Genomic DNA, 27,661 nt, shown 5'->3' on the forward strand with positions numbered 1-27,661 from the left:
AAAATTCAGCTTTTCATCACAGAAATAAATTCTATTATTAAATGTTAAAATATATATAAAAAAAACATTTTATATTGTAAAAAATATTTTGCAATATTACTGTTTTTTCTGTATTTTTAATCAAATAAATGCAGCCTTGATGAGACTTCTTTAAAGACTATTACAAGTCTTACTGACCCCAAACTTTTGAACGGTAGTGTATAAAAAAATAAAAAAATAAATAAAATAACATATCAAGGAAAAAACATGTAACATGGGCAGCATTAACGCATTTAATTTGTTCACTACTTTTTGCCAGCCCTCTCTCCTTGCTTTTCCAGCCTTTGCAGTTTTCCCTTGCGTTTTAATTAAACTCTGAAACTCCTGAAATCCCTCAATCAAGAGTTCTTGCTCTGCTGCAGAAAAATACTGAGCGCGCTCCTTCGTCATGTTCGCCGACCAATCAAAGCGTTGCCGATCAATGTTTCTACTATCGATACGTAGCCCCTTTTAAGCCACCCAGTGATCTCAAATAACTTCATCCAGCTATACTAATCATCAACAACAGGTGAGTTCGGAGAACCGGAATAGCGAGCTCATAGTTAGCGCGATGATTTGATCTTGGATGTGTCATTTGATCTTGGATGTAGTAAGCGAGGTACGAAGAACGGACCCCTGGACTGAAACTTGTCCTGGGGTCAGTATTGTTTTGAAATGTCAGACTTTAAGACTTTGACTCAAGTATTCAATTACTCACTATAGAATACATTCATTAATAATACACTCTTTATTATGACTGATTTATACTTCAAGTAGGACTGAAATGCCACTGCACTAAAAATGTGACTGGTCTGGTTTGGTTTTGTTGACTGGTCAGGTTAATGGGTTAACCAAATTATCTCTGTTTGGGGAAAGTAACTTTTAAATGTAATGCATTCTAATACTGACATTACTCCCTAAAAAGTAACTTATTGTCTTATTTAGTTACTTTTTATGCAATGTAAGGCGTTACATTACTTTTCCATTACTTTTTCCCATTCTAGCTGGGCTTGCTTGATTGGTTTTAATATAATAAGTTATATTTTTGGTAAATTTAAAAGTGCTTTTGCATGAAGAATAGGATTCAGGAGATGGAAGTTCAAGACTCATTGAATTGGTGGCAGGCCAGCAGCAAAGATATTGGTTAATAAAATGGGATTAAATAATTAAAGAATATTTGTGTCATTTAACAATTTAGTTATTGCAGGTTTGCAACATTCTGAGTTTGCCTTTCACCGTTTTTATTCATTTTTGTGCAAGTAAATGCATGATCATATTTTCATCTAGAACTACAGTAACCATCATGTTTACACTGCGCACAGTGTTGCCAAATCTAGGGTTTTCCCATGGATTTGGGCCACTGTTGCTGTGGGTTGTTTTTCATGTCAGCTGGTTGAATCAACCCCAATAATGGGGTATTTGGCCCCTGAAATGCAAATTATATTAGGAGACCCCCCCCCCCCCCCCTTCCAAAAACAAGTTGGGCTGGTTATGTTGTGAAAACCTGTCAACTCTGCTCCTGATTTTTCTTAACATGGGGGCAGGAGAGCTGAAAGTCAGTAAACTGGAAACCAAAGTAATTGGTGTAACGTATTTGACAAATTAACTCCAATATTTTTCTTGTAATAAAAAAGGTAGCTAAATGGTTTATGTAAACTATGAATCCAACATGAATTCAGTAACATTGTTGGGGGAGACGCATTACAAGTAATGCAAGTAATGTAATCAGATTACTTTTTTCCAAGTAACTAGTAACCCATTACTTTTTTTTTCAAATAAGTACCACTAGTTACCCCCCCCCCCATTTATTGATTGAAAGCTCTCCTGTCCCTATGTTGACAGAAATAGGGAGAAAGATGTTACTTTAGCTCTAGAAAAAACATGCATTCATTTAAACTCATTCACAAAAAAAAAAAAAAAAAACAGTTTCATTATTCCTCAAAATAAAAACAGTGGAATGCAACTTAGAATATGACGCAAACATGCAATAATTAAATGTTAAATAATACATTTCCTCCTATTTTATTAACTGTCTTTGCTGCTGACCTATGATGATCCAATTCAACCATATTAATAAGCAAAAATTACTCACGATAAACTAACATTTGTTCTCCTTTTTATTTATTTATTTATTTTGTTGCTGAAGAGTGTTGACCTTTATTTTTCCTTCAGCCTGAAGCTTTTGGTGTGAAAGAGCTTTTACATTTAAGGTACACTCTTAAAAATAAAGGTACTTTAAAAGGTTCTTCACAGGGATGCCATAGAAGAATCATTTATAGTTCCACAGAGAACCATTCAGTCAAAGGTTCTTTAAAGAACCATCTTTTTCTTACCTTTTTATAATTCTTTCGCCACAAAGAACCTTTCGTGAAACAGAAAGATGTCTTCAGATGTCAAGGTTCTTTATGGAACCATTTAGACAAGAAAGGATATTTGTTATTATTGTTTGGTCAAGCAGTGCAAGCACTTACACACCTACTCACTGGACTGAACTGAAGAGGTAGGCTACATCTTTTGCAAGCGACAGAGAAAGAGGCCATTCAAATGGAAATTCAAAGTGAGGTAGTCTGAGGCCTTCAAAAGAAAACACAACTTGGTACCGTATCAGAAAGCATCTGGTTCAACTGCAGTTTCCGAAGGTGAAACTACTGAATACGCTGCATAACATAACGTGGACAGTCAAGCCATCATTAGCCAATGCAAATAAACCATTAGATAGAGAGTATTAACTGCCTCGAATCACGACAGTGTTTCATAATATCAATACTGACGTGCTAAAGTAATAGCTAAATGATACCTCACCTGGCTGAGACACAAGATAGCAACAGTTGCAAAAGCCCAAAGTCAAAGGCAAATCGGTGCTCGTTCACGTGAGTGACAATCGTGATGAAATATTTAGAACTGCTTGAGATTCAGGAGGTGTAATGAAATGTGCCCCGATTGGCCAGTAGTTATCAAGTAAGGTGAGTCAAATGTGTGTAACTTTACTTTTTGCTAGAAATACTGTAACTGTCATAATACTCAATAAGAAGAAAAATAAATAGACCTGATTGATATTCATATTCTCAAAGATTTTGAAAAAAACAAAAAAACATTCAAAATGAAAATCAACTTTAGTCATTGTTTTAGCTGGTGTTTCCCCAGCCTGACCAGCTAAGACCAGCCTGGCCAGGCTGGGAAAGTGGCCAAAACCCCTCTAAAACCAGGCTGGTTGACCAGCTAAAACCATCCAACCAGCCTAGGTTTTTTTTTTTTTTCACCAGGATAGACTCGATTCTTGAGTTTGGCTCATTGAATCGGTTACAACAATGGGTGGGTGGAATCTTATTAGATTTTTTTTTTTCACACAAAGACTTCAGGTGACTTACGGTAATGCCATGGACTCGACCACTTTTATTTGCATTTTTTTAAGTCGTCACAAAAATTTCTTAAAAGAGAGTTCCAAGAGAGTCCCACGAGTTTAAAATGACATAACAATGAATACAGAATACTTTTACTGAACAATTCCTGTAAATATAAATACTTCCTGTAAATGTATACATCCAGAAGAAGAAGAGACACTGTGATCTTTTCTTCACTGTTGTGCTCACAAGGAAGCAATCCATTTTATCCTAGCGACCAAACCCTTTGTCAGAGGCAATTAGCCTGCCTTTTTCTCAAGGCAAAATCTTTCCTAGAAAATAGCACCCCCCCCCCCCTCCTCAAAAAAACCCTGGTCACATCTTTCCAGTCGAATCATTCGACGATAATAGATTGGACAGTCTGAACCTATACAATCAAAGGTGTAATGTAATGTTTTTTTTTTTTTTTTTTTTAACATTGAGATTTATACATCATCTGAATAAATAATAAGCTTCCCATTGATGTTTGGTTTGTTAGGATAGGACAATATTTGGCCAAAATACAACTATTTGAAAATCTGGAATCTAAGAGTGCAAAAAAAATTGAAAAAAAAAAAAAAAAAAAAATTGAAAAAATCATCTTTACATTTGTCCAAATGAAGTTCTTAGCAATGCATATTACTAATCAAAAATTTAGTTAAATCTTTAAGGTAGGAAATTTACAAAATATCTTCATGGAACAAGATCTATACTTAATATCCTAATGATGTTTTGGCATGAAAGAAAAAAAATATATATATTTTTTTACCCATACAATGTATTGTTGGCTATTGCTACAAATATAAAAAAAAAAAAAAAAAAAAAAAAAAAAAAAACTAAAACCAGCCTAGTCTGGCTGGCGTTTTTTTTTTTTTTTCAGCAGGGTTATAACTGGTTTTGTGGTCCATATCTCAAAATTTCGTACCAACTTCTAACCCTTTTTTTTGAAGAGATTTTTCCAAACCATTCTCAAGATTAGGGTAAAACAAAGCAAAACAAAAAGTAGACCAGAAATACAAGTATATTGACGTATTTGTTATGTCATTTGACAAGAATGTAGACCTCAAAGAATTTTCGTACAGGAGGAAAAGTCAAGGCATTTCAATTATTTAGGACAAAGTACACAAGCAAATTCTCAGAGTGTTGTGTGGCATTTGTGTGTGTGTGTGTGTGTTTGCATGAACTTGTCAAACCGCAACTATAGTAGAGCTAATAGAAAAGTGTATTATTATTTCTGAAAACTTTCACTTTTTCTTTTGTAGAAGGACCCTCCTCCCCCATACTCTGTGGCAGTGGACCCACAGACCCCTCCTATAAGCTATGAGGAGGTGATTCATCAGGACAGATATGGGAGCACACAAAAACCTGTGCCATACTATGTTCAAAAGGATCCAACACAAGTACAAGTAGCACCCATCATCGTCACACAGTGTGTCGCTGGTATGTACAGTATCTCTTCAGTCACTTCAGTTTGGTGCTACTGTGACAAAAATCTTTCCATTATAATCTGTTCTTGCTAATTGAAGACAATATTGGCAAACTGTTTGTACAAATTGATTATAATCAAAACAGACAGGGCAGTTACAGCTGATGGAAAATAAGAATGCTCAAGAAAAATCCTACAAAGTGTGTAGCAATTTTTTTTTTTTAAATAAATGTTTCAGTTCTTCTTTATACTATATTAGGGTTGTGATAATAAATTGATGCACTACGATTTGTGGATCAATTTTGATATTTTCCGAATGCATCATTATTCTGAGGCTGCATTTACACAAGTGCATTTTCGTTTTTAAACACATAACTTTTGCTAAAGTTACGCCTGTCCTGTGTTTTCGACCCTCGAAAACAGAGAGTTTAGAAAATTCTGCAGACCCCGTTTTAGGCTACGTTCACACGACAACAATGTAGTCAAAAATGTAATAGTTTTTCCCTTGCGTTTTTGTAAGAAGTTTCACGTATACACCACAACTTTTTCAAAACGATTTTCGTTTACACATGTCTGCGAAAACTGGCAAAACACTGTATTACGTTTGCCAGGCCAGTAATTGGCGCGCTGTTTGTTCGTGCTTGCCTTTAAAATCGTCTACATGTCTACATACCTAACATGTACTATGCACATGCATGACGTAACTGTTTGCAAAGATTCTCGTATTGGGTGTTTACACGGAAACAATAACGGTGGCGTTTTCAAAAACTTGAGAAAAGAATCAAGAAATCACTTAAATAGGACCTGCCTGACAAAGTAGACTAAAAGATCCTCAAAAGCTACAAATCATGTTGAAATCCAAAGAAATTCAGGAACAAATGAGAAAGAAAGTAATTGACTGATCTATCAGTCTGGAAAAGGTTATAAAGCCATTTCTAAAGCTTTGGGGCTCCAGCGAACCACAGTGAGACCCATTATCCACAAATGGCGAAAACATGGAACAGTGGTGAACCTTTCCATAAGTGGCCGGCCGACCAAAATTACCCCAAGAGCGCAGCGACGACTCATCCAAGAGGTCACAAAAGACTCCACAACAACATCTAAATAACTGCAGGTCTCTCTTGCCTTAGTTAAGGTCAGTGTTCATGACTCCACCATAAGAAAGAGACTGGGCAAAAATGGCCTGCATGGCAGAGTTCCAAGACGAAAACCACTGCTGAGCAAAAAGGCTTGTCTCAGTTTTGCCAGAACACATCTTGATGATCCCCAAGACTTTTGGGAAAATACTCTGTGGACTGACGAGACAAAAGTTGAACTATTTGATAGGTGCGTGTCCTATTACATCTGGCGCAAAAGTGACACACCATTTCAGAAAAAGAATGTCATACCAACAGTAAAATATGGTGGTGGTAGTGTGATGGTCTGGGGCTGTTTTGCTGCTTCTGGACCTAGAATTCTGCTGTCTACCAAATCCTGAAGGACAATGTCCGGCCATCTGTTTGTGACTTGGGTTCTGCAGCAGGACAATGATCCAAAACACACCAGCAAATCCACCTCTGAATAGATGAAGAAAAACAAATTGAAGACATTGGAGTGGCCTAGTCAAAGTCCTGACCTGAATCCTATTGAGATGCTGTGGCATGACCTTAAAAAAGTGGTTCATGCTCGAAAACCCTCCAATGTGGCTGAATTACACCAATTCTGTCAAGATGAGTGTGCCAAAATTCCTGCACTGTAACAGACTCATTGCAAGTTCATGAGTTCACGCTTACATATAATTAGCCGGAGAAAAGTAGTGCATGTTTGGCATGCTGTCCGGTGAAGGGCTCCGAGCTCGGGAATGGCCCGAACCCAGAGTACCCCCCAATAGGAGTAGTGAGAACTCGGAGTGAGGAGATGGGGTGGTGGAGGGTTACTGATAAACCATCAGGGGAATAGAGGTGAGTCAGCTGTATTTAAACCTATGGTGCTGATTGACTTGAGTGGGCTCCTCTTGTGATGTTTACGCTAAGTATCTGATGTGCTTCTCCCGAACTTTGTTAATGAAACATCATTTCACGAGTTCACGCTTAGATATAATTAGCCGGAGAAAAGTAGTGCATGTTTGGCGTGCTGTCCGGTGAAGGGCTCCGAGCTCGGGAATGGCCCGAACCCAGAGTTCCCCCCAAAAAGCAATTAAGTTGAAGGGCAGCCGCCGGACTAAAGACACCCCCAAATAGACACTGATCTGACGGGGGCTGATAATCGAGAAGTTGGCAGGTAGGCAGGCCGGAGGGGCCTACGTGCTCTCGTTTGAGGCTACGGATGGGAGGCCCTGCCGGCTGCTGATGTTGAAATGCGTGGTTCGGGGCTTCTGGTCGGGAGGACTAATGAGACATCAGGTGGGAGATTATGACTCGCAGCATTGGACAGATGAGTGTCGCTTGTGGATGGCAAGTATGGAGGCCCGACTGGGAGGGCTCTCACCGTGCGGGGAGGGAGAAAGGAAAACCCGCCTGGGAGGGCTCTCTTGGCAACGATGGGTGATCAAGACTCCTAGTGTTGCACCAGGCGGGGGGAAGGCATAGGGTTTGGCCCACCGGGCGGGAAGGGAGGAGAAAAACCTGCCTGGGAGGGCTCTCATGGCAATGATGGGAGATCAAGACTCCTAGTGTTGCACCAGGCAGGGGGAAGGTGTAGCGTTTGGTCCGCCGAGCGGGAAGGGAGAGTGGAAAACCCACCTGGGAGGGCTCTCGTGGCAACGATGGGAGATCAAGACACCTAGCATTGCACCAGGCAGGGGGAAAATGCATAGAGTTTGGCCCGCCGGGCGGGGAGGGAGGTGGAGTAGGAAGGTTACTTTGGATGGCTTATCGGCCAATGAGGGTTTGGTGTGCTTCTTTGATGTGTGACTGATTAGTTCTGATGTAGTTCTAAAAGGCTTCTGATGACCATCTTCCTAGGGTTTGGATCTGCTGTTTGGAGAGGCCTTTCTGTGCTGCTGATGTTGCTGCCCCGATGCAAAAAGAGTGGCTTGAGAAATTTTCCTCTCAAGGACGGACTGATAAGGTTGAATCTGAGAAGGGAGGTTGAAGATGTAGATGAGATGGCATTTTTTTGGCTTGGTCTGTCTTGCTTTGTTTAATTAGGAAGGAAATAGTACCGTTATCGAGTACGGTTAAATCTGAAATGGTGGGGTTGGTATTTGGATTGAATTTAGAAGAGCTGGTGAGTTCCGAACATCTAAGGAACCTGAAGAAGGCTAAGATGAACATAGCATTGAGTGTTGGTAACTGGTGCGGAGGGTGTGGATACATTTTGTGAGGATGTCTAACGTTATGGGAAGTCTGGGGTCAGGCCGGGTGGGCCGGGATCGTTGGAATCCCCTGATCAGTAGGGTGGTTTGCGAGTTATTGATTCCGGGTGTGGGTGCGCCGAACATCAGCTTGTGGAAGAATTGGATGCCGCTCAGGTAGCCCTTGATGGACCCGGCTTGGAGTCCCTTGACCCTGTCGAGATAAGAGATAAATGAGGTCATTGAGAGTAGGGAAAAATCAGGGAAGGGTGTGTTGTATGAGAGGTGGAAAGCTTTGAAGCATTTCCACGCAGTTGTGTATGACTGGAGGGTTCTTGGAGAGACTGCTTGGAGGATGGTGTTGAGGGATGCGTCAAGAAGGGGTTTCAGTGGGTGGTTTACGGGAATATTAATTCTGAATACTTAGGAACTGGAGTTGGGGATTGTTCCGCCTCTGGAGCCAGCGTCCTGAATTTCTGCTAGTATCTGCGCCCGGATGCTGTGGGACACTTGGGGAGGCTCCGAGGCTATGGCATTTGGTGGAACGGGCACTCGCTTGAGTTCCGAGCCCCGAGCTGCCAGGGGCGGGCGGCAGAGCTGAGTCTGGTGGCCAAGTGCTTGCTTGGGTTGTAAACTCAGAGAGAAAAGAGATTGGTGGCGGAGGAAGCGGCCAATCGCTCGCTTGGGCTGCGGGCCCAGGCGTTGCTGGAGGAGGAGCCGCGGTGGAGGGCTGGGCTGTGGCCAGTGTTGTGTGAGGTCTCACACGGGAGGAAGACGATGACGTCGGCGCGGCCGGAGTTTTGTGTTTTCTTTTGATCGTCTTTGGGGTTCGGGGAGGCTCGGGAGAGAGGTTAGTTGGTTGCAAATTTTTGTACAAGTTAAACAATTCTGCTTTGTTTAACTTGCGTGAAGGCTGGACATCAGATTTGGCCAGCGCTGATTTGAGACTCGCCATAGTCCACTTATCAATGGGTGGAATTGATGGCCTGACCGAGCGGTAGGAAGATGCCGGGGAGTCGGCTGATGTTCTCGCCGGAGGAGGCGAGGGCAAGCCGAGGCGTCGTGGGTGATGCGAGACCGTTCGGGCCGAGCGGCGGCCATCAGATGGGGCCTGGGGCTCGATTGGAGCGACATGCGGGGAAGGCACAGTCCTGGGGCCGGCTGGAGGAGAGTCGGAGTCGTCTTCTGACGTGGTAGTTTGTCTTTGCGACATGGTAGCAGACAGGCGAACCAGTTACTGATAAACCGTCAGGTGAATAGAGGTGAGTCAGCTGTATTTAAACCTATGGCGCTGATTGACTTGAGTGGGCTCCTCTTGTGATGTTTACGCTAAGTATCTGACGCGCTTCTCCCGAACTTTAAGCAAACGCTTGATTGCAGTTGTTGCTGCTAAGGGTGGCCCAACCAGTTTATAAGTTTAGGGGGCAAACACTTTTTCACACAGGGCCATGTGGGTTTGTTGCTACTTGTGTTATCTTTGATTAATATCTAAATTTGTTTGATGATCTGAAACATTAAAGTGTGACAAACATGCAAAAAAAAAAAAAAATCAGGAAGGGGCCCAACACTTTAATAATAAATTATTTTTTTGAATTATTATTATTATATTTTTATTGAACAACGCACCAGCGTCACATCTAATGGCTTCATCTGGATAGGCTAATAAAATCATTATAATGCAAGAACAATAACATCTTCATCGCTGTTGTCGTGTAAACAAACAGGTAAAGTACATAAAAAGTTTCCAGTTTTTGTCTGAAAACGTTGTGTAAACAGCCCATAAAATGGGGTCTGCAGCATTTTCGAAAGTCTCCATTTTCAGTCAATAATGCTGGAGTAGCGTAAACAACAGGTGTAACTGTAGCAAAAGTTATAAGTTTTAAAATAACACACACATAGTTCGATTCCTGACGCAAGGTCCTTTGCCAATCCTGTTCCCCTCTTCCATTGATTTCCTATCATTTCTCTACTGTCCTGTCCATCAAATTCATAAAAGTACAAAAAAAAGCACATTTGCTCTGCATATCCTTGACGACGGAGATTGTTTCTGGGTACACGTGGAAAACACCAGTGTAAACAAGGATTGTTTTCATTTTAAAACCCTGTTTCAAATGAAAATGCACTAGTGTAAACAGCTTAGTTTTTAACAACAGATGGTGCTCTAAACTTAAAAGCATGCAGTTAAATGTTCTTGAAAAAAAGAGTGTTATGTAATTATGTAATTGCATCTCAGCTCAGAAAGCTACTATGACACAAGATTAATGTGAACACAGTCCACTGTGAACATATTTGTAATTCGCTCTAATCATTCAGACTTTATGAATGATTATTTTAGGTTCAAGTGTGTGTAAGGTATTGGAAGCAAGCAGAGTACGGCTGTTTTTAAAGCATGCAGTGCCATCTGCTGTTGAAAAATAAGGACAGAATCGATTCGACAGAGAATCGCAATGCATCTGGAAAATCTCAGATCTCGTGATTTTTCATCATAACCTTACAGTATACAGTACACGCACACTTCCAACTGATGAAGCCATATAGAAGTAAAAGTTGCACCTTTTGATAACCTGAAATAACCAGAACAGATGACAATAAATCTTGATTATGCCAAAGTATTACTTCAAGAATAATCTACATAACATTCTCCAGACAGTTACACCACCTACACTTTTATTTCAGAAATTGAAAACATGCTTATGATAGACAAGGTGCATATTTGTCTTAATAAACTGCACTGAGATGCATTTTTTAAATAATGAACAGTCCTTCACTTGCCTGCAATTACAGTGCTACAAACTTTTGATCATACATATGTGAGAATCGTTGAATTTGATGGCTAATTTTTTTGTCTTGTTTCTATAGCTCCTCCAAAAAGGCAGGAGTCTTGTGGACGGAGAGCCAAGTGTTGGAGTGGATGGGTAGGTGCGCTGTTGCTGTTGGCTCTCATTGGACTGGCCATCTGGCTTGGAGGTAAGGAAGGGGGTTGTATCTGTAATGACAGGACACGTCATTAATGCTTACCTTGTATCTTAACCCCTCTCCTGTTTTTTTTTTGTTTTGTTCTCTTTATTGCTCTCTCTCATTAATGGGTATTAGTGCATTTTGGATCCAAGTCAAATTCTGGCCAATATCACAGTGATTGCAGGGGAGAGGATTGCAAGAACAATGACAATGACTGCAGAGGAAAAGACTGCGAAGAGCAAGAGCACTATGAGACACATGACGGCGTAAGGGTGCCTGATATCTGCTCCAGTTCCTCCATGCAGTGTGACGGCATCCTAAACTGCCAACTGGCCACCGATGAGACAAACTGCGGTGAGAAAATGTTCTACAGCAAAGAGGCTGACAATCAGATATAATTGATTCTTTCAGGACACAACACTGAGAGATTAGTGGTTGAGTGTTTTAGATAGTGCTTTGGCTCTAAAGTGAAACCACAAAGGAGGCAAGTCTAGATGAGGACACTAGATTTGAAGATTAGCTTGAAACCGTACTGTTCTAAGATAAGCATTTACAGTACACAGTGCAGCCTGTATTTATTTTGTTATGACACATTGTTGAAAGCTGCACTGCTGGTTTCACTGCAAAAAATAAATAAATAAATAAATAAATAAAAATAAATAAATAAATATATTTAAAACAACATTTGATAAATTAACTTTTGGATATTTAGATAATACAAAAAATATACTGTATGGGTCAAAATTATCAATGTTTCTTTTTAATGGCAAAAATCATTAGGATAATAAGTAAATATTTTGTTCCATTGAGATATTTTGTACATTTTGCTACCGTAAATATACAAAACTAAATTTTTGATTAGTAAAATGCATTGCTAAGAATCTTGCGAAGATTAAGAAGATTTTCTCAGTATTTTTTGCACCCTCAGATTCCATATTTTCAAATAGTCGTATCTTGGGCAAATATTGTCCTATCCTATCAATGGAAAGCTTATTTTTCATATTTATATATTATTATTTTTTTACATATTTTTTTTTTTACATTTACAACTGTTATAGTGTCACCTATAGTTTTTAAAAGTACATGGATGTCCTCGTAGAATTTTGTGGCACCCCGGACAAAGACACGGCATACTAATTTTCAAGTCATAGCCTTTTTTAATGTTTTCCATATTATAGCACCATCAAGTGGCCAAACTCCCCTTTTTTTTTTTTTTACTGTGACCTCAGATTGAACTCTCTCTCTCTCTCTCTCTCTCTCTCTCTCTCTCTCTCTCTCTCTCTCTCTCTCTCTCTCTCTCTATATATATATATATATATATATATATATATATATATATATATATATATATGTGTGTGTGTGTGTGTGTGTGTGTGTGTGTGTGTTTCATTTGGCAAAAATATCTCTTTCCATTCAAGAGTTATAGGCATTTTAGCAAAATATTAATTTCCTGTCTTGGTTCTGATCAGGTATAAACCTAGGACTAGTTTCCAAAAGTAGGTTTAAAAAAAAAAAAAAAAAAAAAAAAAAATCCAAAATACCCCAAAAAAATGTATCTGTTGAGGCAAGGATTTGAATGATATAAGACACTTGAGTCTGTGACTAATGGTTTAGGTGTTATGAGCGATTACATACTTTTAAAACCTGTAGTGCCACCATCTGGCTGACTGGGGTGAGCCTTGGTGCAGTTGTAGACAGTGCGAATATTACCATCCCTCCAAGTTTCCAGTCTGTATGACGTACGGTTTTTAGTTACTTATTAGTTTTAGGTGGGCAATGCTAATCTTTGGCCATTCTAACAGTTATAACAGAGTTTCAGCTCTACGTGCTTGAACTCCTAAAAAAATCTTGGTCTTGCAATATCTTTGATCCTGTCTTAATGATGGTCTTTTTCTGGATTTTACTGTTAAACATGACAAAAATACCAATTAAGGAAATTCAGTTCCCCTCAGTTGCTCACTTCGACGTTACATCGAGTGACGTATTTGGGATTGTACTTGAGAGCAATATTACCTCTGAGCTGAAGAAAAAAGGCCAATGAACATTGACGAGTGGAATTTGCATGCCTAGCCACTCCCTGGTACATACAGGTATATAAGATGGCGGCGTGCATCCACTCATTCAGATTTCTGCTTTAGAGCCATCACTACAAGCTGGAAGACAAAGAAGAAAGCTTTGCTGTTGCAGCAGTCTGCGTAGCCAGCCAGCCAGTATTGCAATATTGTATTCCTCTTGCTCGTAGGACGGCTGCCCTAGTCCTCTACCCAGCCCAGTTCAGCGGGCTGTAAAGGCTCCTCGGCTGCCCCGGTTAGAGGCCAGGGTGACCTCAGTGTGACCATCCAAAATGTTCCACTGGGTAACCATCCACAGATGTCTGGTTCCTCTCACTACCCCGTGGACTTGCCAAAGGATGGCGCTCAGAGGCATCAGAGGAGGGGCTATTGGCAGCAGAGGCTGATGATTCGACTGAGCAGCACCCCTCCGCAGCTGTTGCTCAGTCTAAGTCTGACGCCGAGCAGGCGGCCATGCTCCTTCGGGCAGCCAAGAGCATCGGGCTGGATCCAGAGAATACGCATCGGCTACGTGATTCAGTTTGCGAGGCGTCCGCCCATGTTCAGAGGTGTCCTTTCCACATCTGTCCATTCGGACACAGATGCCTCTGTCCTGCATGTGGAGATTGCAGTTCTCCAAGCAAAGGACGCAATCGAGCCGGTCCCTCCAGCCGAGATGAAGTCAGGATTTTACAGTCCTTACTTCATCATGCTAAAGAAGAGTGGTGAGTTACGCCCGATCCAGGACCTTTGGGCGTTGAACCGGTCCCTTCACAGGCTACCGTTCAAGATGTTTTCCACGAAGCGTATTCTTTTATGCATACATTACCAGGATTGGTTTGCAGCCATCGACCTGAAGGAAATACTTTCATGTCTCGATTTTGTCTTGACACAGACTGTTCCTTCGGTCCAGTACAAAGTCCTCCCTTTTGGCCTGTCCCTGTCTCCCCGCATCTTTACCAAACTTGCGGAGGGTGTCCTAGCCCTACTTTGGGAGCAGGGCATCCGCATACACAACTATCTCGATGACTGGCTGATAATAGCTCACTTGCAAGATCTGTTGTGCAAGCACAGGAACCTGGTGCTATGGCACCTAAGCCATCTGGGGCTTTGGGTCAACTGGGAGAAGAACAAGCTCTCCCCATTTCCTTTCTTGATATGGAGATGGATTCGATCAACATGACAGCGCACCTTACAGAAGAGTGCACGCAGTTGGTGCTAAACTGCCTAAAACTCTTCAGGCACAAGACTGTGGTCCCTCTCAAAATCTTCCAGAGGCTCCTGGAGCATATGGCAGCCACGGCCATGCTGCTCAGCTTGCTCCATATGAGACCGCTTCAGCACTGGCTACAGGTTACGTATTGAGTCCATTTGTCCTGACACGTTTGCCTGTCAACATTTGTGCCTCAACTATGTAACGCAGTTCAGGATTGTGGCATTTTCCATGAGTAAATCCCAAATAGGTCACTTGACGTAACGTCTGTAACCCTCATTCCCTGAAGGAGGGAACGGGGACATTATGCCCCCCTCCCACCCCTTGCTGCAATCCTGAACTGCGCTGACTGCCAGGTTACTGCTCGCCAATGTTCACTGGCCTACTTTCTTCAGCTCACAGGTGATAGGGCTCTCAAGTAATGCCTTCAGGGAACGAGGGTTACAGATGTAACCTAGACATTCAATTGTTTTAAGATTCCTCTCCAATGTTCTCAGTGAGATTTGCTGAAGGTGGAGTGTTGCAGGTCAGGACTGCTCAGGATGGTCGATTCCTTCCAGTGTGTTATCAGGGATTGGATCAGAGTTACGCTGACCAGATCTGTGAACAACTAGGCTTTAGAAGGTAAACATAATTATCAATCACTAACAAGAATTCTTAACCCGAAAATGAAAATTTTGCCATCATTAAGTAACCCTCATGGCAGTCCAAATCTATATGACTTTTGAGTATACTATGAAGTATTCTGAAGGACAGTCCATATGACTTGTAAATTTGGATTTTTTATTCTGTGTTCCATGGTAGCAAATTAAAGTCATACAGGTTTGGAACGACATGAGGGTAAATGATGAGCTATTTTTTTATGTTTTGGTAAACTATCAAAGCTTTAATCATCTCAACTCGTTGTTCCAAATATGAATCTTGTTCCAACAACAGCTATTTAAATATAACTAATGTATTGGGTTTCTGTCTCTCAGTTCTTATGCATCAAATTCAGTGGACAGCAAGACGTCTGTAGCCCTTACTGTAGGACCAAGATCAGCCAAACTAATACAGGGTCTGGTCAATGTCAGGTAAATCTAGATTACATCAGATCCGATGTTTGTTAAGGTAATAGTCCCCTCAATAGTACATAATGTATTTTGTGTTTTCTGTTTGTTCAGTTCGGGCTGTCAGAATGAGAAAGCAGTCTCACTTGAATGCACAGGTAAGAATAATCTATTTTTATTAAACAACCAATCATATTTAATCTCAGTTTATGTCTAATTACTGTGATACATGTTTCCTTTGTTAGCACCATTTATTAATGAGACATTGTGAGGATGAGTAAATGGATGATGACCTAATTAAGATGTTTTTTTTGTTGTTTTATAGACTGTGGAAAGCAGCAAACCACTTCCAGGATCATAGGGGGCAGTGCTTCTCAGCTTGGCCAGTGGCCTTGGCAGGTCAGCCTGCATTACGGTGGAAGCCATGTTTGTGGTGGATCACTCGTCTCTCCAGACTTTGTGGTGTCAGCTGCCCATTGCTTCCAAGGGTTGGTATTCACTCCTTCAGCTAGTGATGAGTGGAACAAAGTAAATCAGCTGAACCAATTGCTTCAAAATGATTTACTGCTAAAAAATGCTGAAAAAAATGCAATGAAAACTCAGCCCAAATCATGTATAATGACACCTTTTACGAATTATTTTTTTCTTAAACTGTAATGTATTAAATGTAATCTGCAAATAATTAAGTGCCATACAGATTTTGTGTGTGTGTGTGTGTGTATTATTAGGCAGGGCTTGGCAAACTGTCAATTAGAAGCAATTAAATATAATTCTCCTTTTCTTTAATAGATATAAAAATGTATTTAAATTAAGACCAGTTTAAACCATAAGACACTTAATAATTGTTTCGGATCATCTAGCACAAAACAAACAAAGAAAAAAAAATCATTATTAAAAAAAAAAAAGTTTTACATTCTAACATTTATTGAAATAACATTTTTTCTTGATTACAGCTCAATGGTGAATTCTAGGAATTGGCGTGTCTATGCTGGGACTATTTCCCAGGGTGCCCCTCGGACCGCCTACCTTGTGAAGAAGATTCTTGTGAATGAGAACTACAATAGTAAAAACAATGATAATGACGTTGCCTTACTGAAACTCAGCAGTCCTGTTACCTTCTCCAGTGAGTTGGGGTTTAATTGATTAAACAGTTCACCCTTAAAAAATTTTTTGCATTTGTGGTATATGACTCATACTCTATATTCCAAATATTCTACCATAATATTTATCTTTTCAATCCAGGCACCATGCAGCCAGTTTGCTTTCCTACATTTGACCAAACCTTTTCTGATGGATCAGAGTGCTGGATATCTGGCTTTGGGACAACAGAAGCGGGATCAGGTACAGACAGATGAAATTAAAAAAGAATGAAAGAATGAATGAATGAATTAATTAATGAAAATAGAAAAGAAATAGGACTAAGAGTAACATCATGTATGATTATAATATCCATAAACTGGACAATGTTTAACAGAAGGTAAACACACATTCAGTCACTAACAAAATAATTTAATTAATAATACTCTCTTAATAAATCTCTTGCAAATGTGATATTTATATTCTGACAAATAGTCTCAACAAAAACAATATACAGTCAAGCCTGAAATTATTCATACCCCTGACAAATTCTGACTTAAAGTTACTTTTATTCAACCAGCAAGTTTTTTTGACCGGAAATGACACAGGCTTCTCCCAAAAGATAATAAGATGTACAAGAGGCATCATTGTGGAAAAAAATAATATTTCTCAGCTTTTATTTACATTTGAACAAAAAGTGGCATAACCAAAATTATTCATACCCTTTGCAAACTGTCACAGTCTATGGGAAAATCCAAAGTTCTATACCATTCCAAATAGTCCAAGCTGTTCTAAAGCATTCTAATTACCCTGATTCATTGGGAACAGCTGTTTTAATCAACTCCACAGGTGAAAAAAAAAGCTCTCTGCTGTTGGTTTTTGGACAGTCATGGCTAAGACATAGGAGCTCACTGAGGACCTGCAGATGCGCATTGTGGCTGCTCACAAGTCAGGAAAGGGCTATAAGACCATATCTAAATGTTTTGAAGTTCCAGTGGCTACAGTGTAAAGTATTATTAAAAATACAAGATGTTCCGCACTGTGAAAAATCTCAGAGGACATGGTCGGAAGCCAAAAGTGACACCTGTGCTGGATCACCACCAAGGCCATCCTGATGAATCTGGGCTCTGCTGGCAATATCTCAAGGCAGACAGTCCAATGGACACTGCACTCCGCTGGGTTCCATGGATGCAGACCAAGGACACCACTTCTCCATATTAGGCACACAAAAGCCCACTTGGCCTTTGCAAATGCATATCTGGACAAAGAAGACTTCTGGTTTTCTGTTTTATGGTCAAATGAAACAAAAATTTAATTGTTTGGCCACAATGAAGTCATTCATTTGGCGTAAAAAGGAGAAGCCTTCAACCCTAAGAACACCATCCCCACTGTCAAACATGGTGGTGGGAACCTAATGTTTTTTGGTTGTTTTTCAGCCAGTGGACCAGGGAACCTAATCACAGTAAACTGCACCATGAAAAAGGAGCAATACATCAAAATTCTCAACAACAACATCAGGCAGTCTACAGAGAAACTTGGCCTTAGGCACTAGTGGACATTTCAGCACCACAACAACACACAGCAAAAATGGTGAAGAAATGATTGGCAGACAAAAACATTAACGTTTTGCAGTGGCCCAGCCAGAGTCCTGACTTAAATCCATTTGAGAATCTGTAGAGGGAGCTAAAAATCAGGGTGATGGCAAGGAGACCCTCCAACCTGAAAGAGTTGGAGCTCATCGCTAAAGATGAATGGGCAAAAATACCAGTGGAGACATGCAAAAAGATGGTCAGCAATTATAGGAAGCGTTTGGTTGCTGTAATAGCCAATAATGGCTTTTCTATTGATTATTGAGAAGAGTATGAATAATTTTGGACATGCCACTTTTTGTTCAAATATAAATAAAAGATGAGTAATATTTTTTTTTTCCACAATGATGCCTCTTGTACATCATCTTATTATCTATAAGATATTATATATATATATATATATATATATATATATATATATATATATATATATTCACTTTTCAGTTGAAATGAGCACTAAAGGCAGTAAAACTTTTTTTTTATTCCTTTAGTTTTCACACAAATTATGATTTACAGGTGCAGAGTTTGGATTAATAAAGCCTAATTTTCACACATTTACTTACAGCATATTATATGACAATTTTAACATCTTGCGCAATCTGAAAACTGATACTTTTGAACATTGCTGTCACATACAGCTTCATATGCATGAGTTTATTAATTCAGTAGGTTTGCTTGGTAGCTCACACGCTACAGTGTTGCACTTAAAAGTGCTCCAGTGATAAAGAGTTCACCCTGAAACTACAGTACAACAAAACAACTCAAATCCGCATTAGGAAGGTAAAATAGGACGGCTGCATCAACAAATGCATTCTTGTATCACTTTTGCATTTGTTAACACTATCGGGTAGATTTAGGGTTATGTTTGGTGTTGGGGATATTTGCAACATGATAGAGCATTAACCTATAGCGACACTCCCCGGATATCTGAACTCTGAACAGCCACAGTATGCAGCGTAATAAAAATGCAGCAATACGTGCCTGTACCAGCGAAATAAAAACATGCCACTGTCACGTATTAAACATGTGTTTAAGTGCCACTCTCTGGATATTTCACTTTGAAACCGCCGCAAAACGTTATTTTTTGTATTCATACTGAACTCTCTGTAGTATATTTTGAAACACTGATTTGATCTTAGAAGTATGGCCACGCCACAGCTTTTAGTGTCTTTAGTCTTCTTTGATTCTTTTATCTGACCTTTGACTGTGAGCGTTTTCTTTGCTTTCACAGACCGTGCTTCTACAAGCCTCATGGAAGTGACAGTGACTATCATCAACACTCGTCTGTGTAACAGCAGTCAGGTGTACCGTGGGGCCATCAGCAAGAATATGATATGCGCCGGTGATATGAATGGGGGCCGTGACTCCTGTCAGGTGGGTCCAGCTACTAGAGCACAAATGGCCTCAGGCAACTACATTATTCGCTGGCCAAGTCTCGCTCAGTGCTTCTTTATCTATGACATTGATTTATTCTGGTTTGGGCAAATGCTGTATGTTGTTGTTTACGGCTGCAATTGTGTTTTATTTAACCAAACATGTACTACAAGCAAAGATGAAAATGGAAATAAAAGTTTTACTATTCACTATTTTAATAATTGTTAAACATGCTTGTTCACAGTGATCTGAAGTTAATTTTTCCATTTGCTTTCCCTCTATCCTTGTTGTTGCTCTCAGGGTGACAGTGGAGGTCCACTAGTGTGCAAGGGAGCTAATGACCGCTGGTATCTGGCCGGAATTACGAGTTGGGGAGCAGGATGTGGACAAAAACAAAGACCGGGAGTATATAGCAGAGTGACCAGTCTTCTGCCCTGGATCTACAGCAAGATGCAGGTACAACATGGTCCACATAGTTCACTGATTCATAATATTGTATTTTGCTTTCTTTCTCTAAACGTGTCTGTATCTTGTCATCTTAGCAAGAGAAGCCCTGATGTCTCTCTTCTGTATGATGTGTCCATTCCTGAGGACTTGAACAACAACAGGAGAAAAAATGAAGGACAGAGTATTGCACTTTGATGTGGAACGATGTTGTAATATTGTAGCCACAATTGGACAAAGAAAAACAGCCTTATTAATCGAACATTCTCCAATAAGAAAATAATAAAACAACTCAACCTAGGAGAGCAGAGCTGCAGGCATTGAGGACCCTGTGGTCCTTCTGTCGCTGTGCTTTCCTAATTTTTTCTTTTTTTTTTTCTTTATTTATACTGTATGTTCAGGGTACGCTGCTGAATCTGAGCCTTTGTTGCCTCTTTAACTCTGTATCCTTGCACTGATTCTACAAAAGATATTGGGAGTATTTTGAAAATGTGTATTTAATAACCAAAGGGATGTTCATTTTGTTTGAAAATCAGTGTCTATGAACTACTATAAAATATGGTTGTATTGTTTTAGCCTATGTGAAGGGACCATCCTTTTCTATCTTTGATTCATACTGTTTCTTTATAAATCATGCCAAAAATGCATACAGTTTGATACAGTTTCCTCTGATTGCAACAAATGATATAGGGAAGAATAGGGCTAGCTATGACAAATGCTGTATCTCATTGGGTCATAACCACTGTACAATGACACATTCTGATTTCCAACTGAAAGAGTGTTAGGTAAGATAGAAATAGATGAACACCTAATATTTGGCGACTATTTTACAATAAAAATGTTATACAACCAAGAGTAATATCCAGTGATGCAATCTACACTTTTGTTAAATGTTGCTGTTTTGAATTCAAATATATGTTAAGTGATTAATGTAATTTAATGTTATGTGAAAATAAAACGAACAGAGCCATTTTTAGCATATTAACCACAAGAATAAAAGTTAATATGTCTACATTGTAAATTAATTTAATAAACTCTTGAAACTGTATATATTTATTTGTCTACTTTTATAGTATAGGATAGTTTACTGAAAAAAAAAAAATGCTCATCCTCATGTTGTTCCAAATCTGTAAGACGTTCGTGTATTTTCGGAACATGAATCACACCATACAACGTTCAATGCCCAGAAAAGTAGTAACCAAGCTAACAAAAATAAGTTCCAAGAATGTTTTCTTAACATTCCCACTAAATTATTATTTCTGAATGTTTTGAAAATATGTTTTGTCTATTTTTCAATGTTTGAGAAACATTCTAATCTATTCTCATAACTTTATGAGAACCTTATATTTGAATGTTATGTCTATGTTTAAAACACCCAAATTGTATGTTATGAGAATGTACAAACGTTGAACCCCCCCATCATCGTGCCCTTGGAATCGTGTACAAATAACATCAAAAGAATGTTCCGAGAATTCTGAGACTGTTGTTCTAAGACATTTTCTCTTACCATTACAACATCCTCAATCGTGTACAAATATCATAAAAAAGAATCTTCAGAGACTGTTGTTCAATGACTGTTTTTTCTTACCATTACTAGAACCTCAATTGTTTACAAATAATACAAAGAATGTTCCGAGAATTCTGAGACTGTTGTTCTAAGACCATTTTCTCTTACTATTACAAGAACCTCAATCATGTACAAATATAATCAAAATTACGTTCCGAGAATGTTGTTCTAAGAACGTTTTTTCTTACCATTACGAGAACCTCAATTGTGGACAAATAACATCAAAAGAATGTTCTGAGAATGTTGTTCAAAGACCTTTTTCTCTTACCATTACAAGAACCTCAATCGTGTACAAATATCATAAAAATAATCTTCAGAGACTGTTGTTCTAAGACCATTTTCTCTTACTATTACAAGAACCTCAATCATGTACAAATATAATCAAAATTACGTTCCGAGAATGTTGTTCTAAGAACGTTTTCTCTTACCATTACTAGAACCTCAACTGTGGACAAATAACATCAAAAGTGCGTTCCGAGAATGTTGTTCTAAGAACGTTTTCTCTTACCATTACAAGAACCTCAATTGTGGACAAAGAACATCAAAAGAGCATTCTGAGACTATTGTTCTAAGACTGTTTTCTTTTACCATTACAAGAACCTCAATCATGTACAAATAACATCAAAAGAACATACTGAGAATGTTGTTCTAAGACTGTTAGCGTGTCGACTATCCAATAGGAGGGTGCGACGTCACAGGCGTGATGACGTCACCGACCAGGAAGCTATAAAAGCACGTGTGCGGGCAACGGCGTCAGCATCTGTCATTCAGTGAAGCACTCTGTGTCTGTGTCTGTGTCTGTGTCTGTCTGATGTTTCACGTTTTTTGTGCTAGTTTGCACAAGCTTTCTTTTCACTGTGAAACATGTCTTTTAGAAAGAGTGAGGGCAAAAGTGTGAGCGAGGGCAGATCGCGTTTTAGACTGTGTGTTCCTCCCTGTCAGCGTCACATTACTGATGGGGATACACACAGTCTGTTCATGGTCTGCCTGGGATCGGAGCACGATCAGTCAGCTCTTGAGGGGGCTGGCTGTCCGCACTGTGAGTCTTTTCCAGTGCGAGTGCTCCGATCCCGGGAGGCTGTTGGATGTGGTAACTTGGGCGGTGTCAAAACTGAACATCGAATGGCCCCCCAAGAAACAACATGAGCTGCAAAAAAGCAAATTAGACGAACGCTTTCTGTGGACAAAAATGCCACCTCCACATAGGAGCCTTCCTTTCTTCCCCGACCTCCATACCGAGGTAGAGAGGTCGTGGAATAGACCATTCTCCTCTCAGATTTTTGTCCCCACCACTGACTATTACGGGAATGTGGCAGGGCTGACCGAGAGGGGACCTTACCCTGCGAACAACATTGGGGCTTGTGGGTAAGGGGTACATAGCAGCAGGTCAGGCTGCTGTGTACCATGTCGGTGTTGCAGGCATACCAAGCCGACCTGCTTAAAGATCTTGATGCCGGCGAGGAAGTTGGCATAAATGAACTACGTCGTACTGCTGATCTTGCTCTCCATGCCCCTATCGATAGGCAGCTCCTATTGGGGATGAGCGGGTAGCACCGCATTCCACAGTGTCCGTTTCCCCCCGATGCCCTCAGGAGGCCAGTCTGCTACCCCTGCCAGGGTTACAGAAAAAGGAACCAGAAAAAGAGAAGCTAAACCGCATGTGCCCAGTTCGTGCACTGGAAGTCTACGTCCACAAAGCTGCCCTGTGGCGTAGGTCGGACCAGCTACTGGTATGTTACGGCAAACCTAAGAGGGGTTTTAATCAGACTTTGAGCAGATGGATCGTTGATGCCATGAGTCCTCTGATCTCCCCCCACCGCTGGGAGTCAAGGCTCACTCTACCTGCGCTATGGCCACTTCAAAAGCTCTTCTTGCAGGTGTCCCAATTCAGTGGTCCACACCACTCACCTTTGTCAGGTTCTATGACCTTGACCTTTCTGCCACTCCTGGCACCTCTGTTCTTTTGCCCTAGTTTCTGGGCAGGGATTTGGAATTCTGGAAGCATGAACATCTCGTTCCCCATAGCGTTTCGGATGCAGCTCGAGTTCCCGGAAGGGAATGTCCCAGCTTACGTGTGTAACCCTGGTTCCCTGAGGGAACAAGACGCTGCATCTCGATACCATTCTTCCGGCATCCCTGCGAGTGGTCGCTTCATGCTTTGAAGCTGACGCCGTTGCCGGCACACATGCTTTTATAGCTTCCTGGTCGGTGACGTCATCACGCCAGTGACGTCGCGCCCTCCTATTGGATAGTCGCCACGGATTCAGAGCATGGTTCACCAATGGCGTTCCCCATAGTGTTTCAGACACAGCGTCTCGTTCCCTCAGGGAACCAGGGGTACATACGTAACCTGGGAGGTTTTCTCTTACCATTACTAGAACCTCAATTGTGGACAAATAACATCAAAAGAGCATTCTGAGACTGTTGTTCTAAGACCATTTTCTCTTACCATTACAAGAACCTCAGTCGTGTACAAATAACATCAAAAGAATGTTCAGAGAATGTTGTTAGAAGACGTTTCTCTTAACGTTATGAAAATGTAAATCACCTATTAATAACGTTATAAGAACATCCTATAAACCTGATTTTAAGAATGTTTAAGAAGTTTAAATAACATCATTGAAATAGTCCATGCAACACAGAGGTTCAACCATAATGTTATGAAACTATTAGTATACTTTTTGTGTACAAAGAAAACAAAAATAATGACTTAATTCAACAATTTCTTCTCTTCTGTGTCAGTTGACGCATGTTCACAGGACCACGACGAATGCGAAAATATCTTAAATTGTGTTCCAAAGATGAACAAAGGTAAAAAAATTTTGGGTAAACTATTCCTATCCCTAACTATCCCTAAGTTATGTGTCTATACTGAAAATTGTCTTTTAAAAATAAATCTAGAGAAATATTCACTGGAGTAAAAAGTGTCACAACTATAGTCTCAGTTTCCTCTGTTAAAATTTTTCTACCCACAATGCTGGGGAAAATATTATTGCAAAATCAACTTTGTCTGAGATGTTTCTCCTAAAACAAATTTGACATAAAAAAATAGATACATGTTTGATACAATGTTTGAGTTCATATTTAAATTTGATTAGATTAAAAATCTATTCACCCACATTTGAGCAGTCTGAGACATTGTTGAGGTCTCCTATGAATGTGAAATTACTGTAGTCTTTTTCTCAGAAGAATAATCTGAGAAGCTGAAGAGTTCATTCAAGGTTCCGATTTGCTCATTGCTGTTATAAGAAACAATAGCATGGACTTTTGGATACGCTGTGAAGACTTGTGTTATGAGCCTGTATAAAGACCAACCAACACTTGCGACCAACGCGTGCGGTGTCTCTCAATGCGCGCGTGGCGGGGCGGGAACCGAGAGAGCGCGAGAGAAGAGACAAGGGACAAGCCAACAGTCAATATATTTATATCAGAAAAGAGGAGGTGAACCTTGTTGGCTGCTATTACAACATCAAACGCTCGCGGATATTTATCCATTCATAACTTTTCGTTCTATTAGAAAACGTCCAAAATCCACTTAACAGACAACGACTTGAGGACCCTACAGTCGTGCGGATCGTGTCAATAGGAAGCAGCGTTCGCCCCACTGTTGCCCGTCCTCTTCCAAGTACCCATAAGGAGACGAGACGAGGTAGGGTATGAAGTCACTTGTCCAACTAGGGCGTGTGCTGTTGTTTTACAGTCTTGCATGATGTTTCCTAATTATAAAGAAGATATTTTGGAATGGCGTGCGTCAAGCCTCGTTTTTACTCCAATGACATCATCAGTTGAAGTAATGTAAACATTTAAATGTGCAGTGTACATTTCAACAGCAATATTATTTTCTGTTTACACATAGCAGAAGTGAATTCCGAGTTTATTAAACAGATGTATAAATATAAAACGCTGTAGAATGACAGCGCGCTGTTATTGTTGCGTGAGGGTGTGTCCGAATTGCTCCGTGCGTTTTTGCCTCATTAACGCGTTCACTGAGTGTTTACATAACCTCTATAGATCAGTCATGCTATACTTCGATATATTATCACCTGAGTGATGTATTTGTGTAATAAGAAGATAAATGTGTGAAATTCTACGACTAGAATGAAAGGGGAAATGATGATGGCGCGCAAGCGGATTAGAGATTAATTACTGAGAGGAAAATGTATCAGCGCGTAAAAAAAGTGTGGGGAAATGAGCTTTTAGTATGCGTGCTGAAGGAAATCCACAGGTTGGGAGGGGTCCGGAGATGACCACGACTGAGCTCCGAGCGCACAACAGGTAGCGCGTTATCTTCGGTATTGATCGATACGTTATAAACTGATGGCGTAAAGTTAAAGTGTTCAGTACGCGGCGTTCGGAGTACTTGATTCTGATTGGTCAGTGGTTACATATTTTTGAATAATGACTGTTATGAAATGTTTATTTCAAAGTAAAATCATATTCCAATTCAAATCAAAAGAGTAGTCGTGCAAGTCGAATAATGTACACAAACAAACCCCTTCAGGGCGATACAAGACAAAGCGAACACAATTATTTTGGGAAATGATTATGTATCTGTACTTATCTCTTACAATGTATACACTGCATCTTGCTGAATGCCATCGCGTTTCAATTTCCAAATGTCTGGGAAAGTATTTGTCCTGGCCTTTCATCAAACAATGATAGCCGTCGTTTTCAGTTTCTAGGTTACCATCACTATCGCTTTCAAAACTACAGCCAGCTTTCTGTACTAATAATCGTAATCACCTGACTGATACAGTTGCCATAGCAATATTTCTGCACCCTGGTAGAGGCGCGTCTGGCAGCGCGCCAATGAAAGCTTTGTTGTCATGGATACAATTTACCCTCGTTGTGGTTGTGATGACTTGAGGGTCTCACCTTAAAAAGTCAACGATGACCTATTGTTCACAGCGAAATGTTATTCAATAAACTGAAATCCTAAATCTGTCACAATAAATCTTCTAAATATAAATACCTTGCTTTGCTCAAATATGAAATATGGAACGGAGTAATTATGAGTGACACACGCATGACAGCTGGTGTATTAATCAGAAATCATATGAGCTTACTAAAAAGAATAAAAGAGAGAGTGCATCAATATTGTTTTGCAGTCTATTGTATACTAGCATTTTCTGTCATCAACACCCCCGCAGGCATTTCAACAGTTTACTGACACTGTATCACATTATTTCTAAATGAAAGCGATGCAATTTGGTTAATCACAGTGGGGTCAGATATAATTTTCCACATAAAAACAAAGGGAGGGAAGGGAAACAGGCACACCATTCTGAACTGCCAGTAAACACTGAAGTGTGTGCTGGATATGAAATTATGATTGCGTTGGATGATTTTTGTCTGGAATGTTCCAGAAAACACTAGAATATTAAAGAATATTATAGAATATTTTGGAATGTTGCAAAAACTTTGAAAATGTTTCTATCCTTGCAAAATGTAATATAATGTAATGTGTATTATATATATATATATATATATATATATATATATATATATATATATATATATATATATATATATATATATGTATACACACACACACACACATGCAAAATTAGTAGAAAAACCTGAACCACAGAATTACAGAAGAACCAAACAATAATACTAATAATAAGTAAAGAAAACATAAATAAATACCTAAATAAACAGACAGATAGATAGATAGATAGATAGATAGATAGATAGATAGATAGATAGATAGATAGATAGATTTTTATATTACAATAATTTCACATTAAATATTCAAATGAATGTAAAAATCACTGATATGAAAATTACCTCAACATTGTAGTATAATTGAAAGCTATTATAACATTTATTAGATTTAAATCTTCTAAAATAATAACTTCTAATTTAAGTGAACTTAAACCAGTCCTCACATAACGAACCACGCTCTGAATACGTGTGCATAGTCCAATAGAAGAGGCGTGACGTCACGAACGTGATAACGTCACCAACCAGGGAGCTATAAAAGCATGTGCGCCGGCAACGGCGTCAACTTCGAAGCATGAAGCGAGCGCTCGCAGAGATGCCGGAAGACTGGTAACGAGACGCAGCGTCTCGTTCCCTTCAGGGAACCAGGATTACATACGCAACCTGAGACGTTCCCCTTCCGGCAACTCGAGCTGCGTCATCAACGCTTTAGGGGAACGAGATGCCCACGCCTCCAGGATTCCAAGTCCCTGCCACTTGACTAGGGCAGAAGAACCGAGGTGCCAGGGTTGGCACT

The 27,661-nt window shown here is 39.9% G+C and overlaps 2 protein-coding genes across 2 annotated transcripts in view; both read left to right on the plus strand.

Moving 5' to 3' along the window:
- The window catches only part of tmprss13a (transmembrane serine protease 13a), a 31,655-nt gene extending 10,845 nt beyond the window's left edge, over nucleotides 1-20,810 (plus strand). Inside the window, exons 2-13 of the mRNA XM_073817365.1 lie at nucleotides 4,661-4,838; nucleotides 10,958-11,065; nucleotides 11,192-11,410; nucleotides 14,818-14,944; nucleotides 15,298-15,393; nucleotides 15,484-15,527; nucleotides 15,695-15,857; nucleotides 16,323-16,492; nucleotides 16,612-16,710; nucleotides 19,267-19,409; nucleotides 19,710-19,865; nucleotides 19,952-20,810. Coding sequence (XP_073673466.1) covers nucleotides 4,661-4,838; nucleotides 10,958-11,065; nucleotides 11,192-11,410; nucleotides 14,818-14,944; nucleotides 15,298-15,393; nucleotides 15,484-15,527; nucleotides 15,695-15,857; nucleotides 16,323-16,492; nucleotides 16,612-16,710; nucleotides 19,267-19,409; nucleotides 19,710-19,865; nucleotides 19,952-19,966 — 1,518 coding nt within the window. The 3' untranslated portion in view covers nucleotides 19,967-20,810. The remainder of the gene's footprint in view (nucleotides 1-4,660; nucleotides 4,839-10,957; nucleotides 11,066-11,191; nucleotides 11,411-14,817; nucleotides 14,945-15,297; nucleotides 15,394-15,483; nucleotides 15,528-15,694; nucleotides 15,858-16,322; nucleotides 16,493-16,611; nucleotides 16,711-19,266; nucleotides 19,410-19,709; nucleotides 19,866-19,951) is intronic.
- Nucleotides 20,811-24,727: 3,917 nt separating this feature from the next.
- fxyd6 (FXYD domain containing ion transport regulator 6) overlaps nucleotides 24,728-27,661 on the plus strand; it is a 38,287-nt gene continuing 35,353 nt past the window's right edge. Inside the window, exon 1 of the mRNA XM_073818494.1 lies at nucleotides 24,728-25,069. The gene's annotated coding sequence lies outside the window, so the exon portion shown is untranslated. The remainder of the gene's footprint in view (nucleotides 25,070-27,661) is intronic.

This window comes from Garra rufa, chromosome 14 (genome assembly GCF_049309525.1).
Source record: "Garra rufa chromosome 14, GarRuf1.0, whole genome shotgun sequence".
Lineage (NCBI taxonomy): Eukaryota > Metazoa > Chordata > Actinopteri > Cypriniformes > Cyprinidae > Garra > Garra rufa.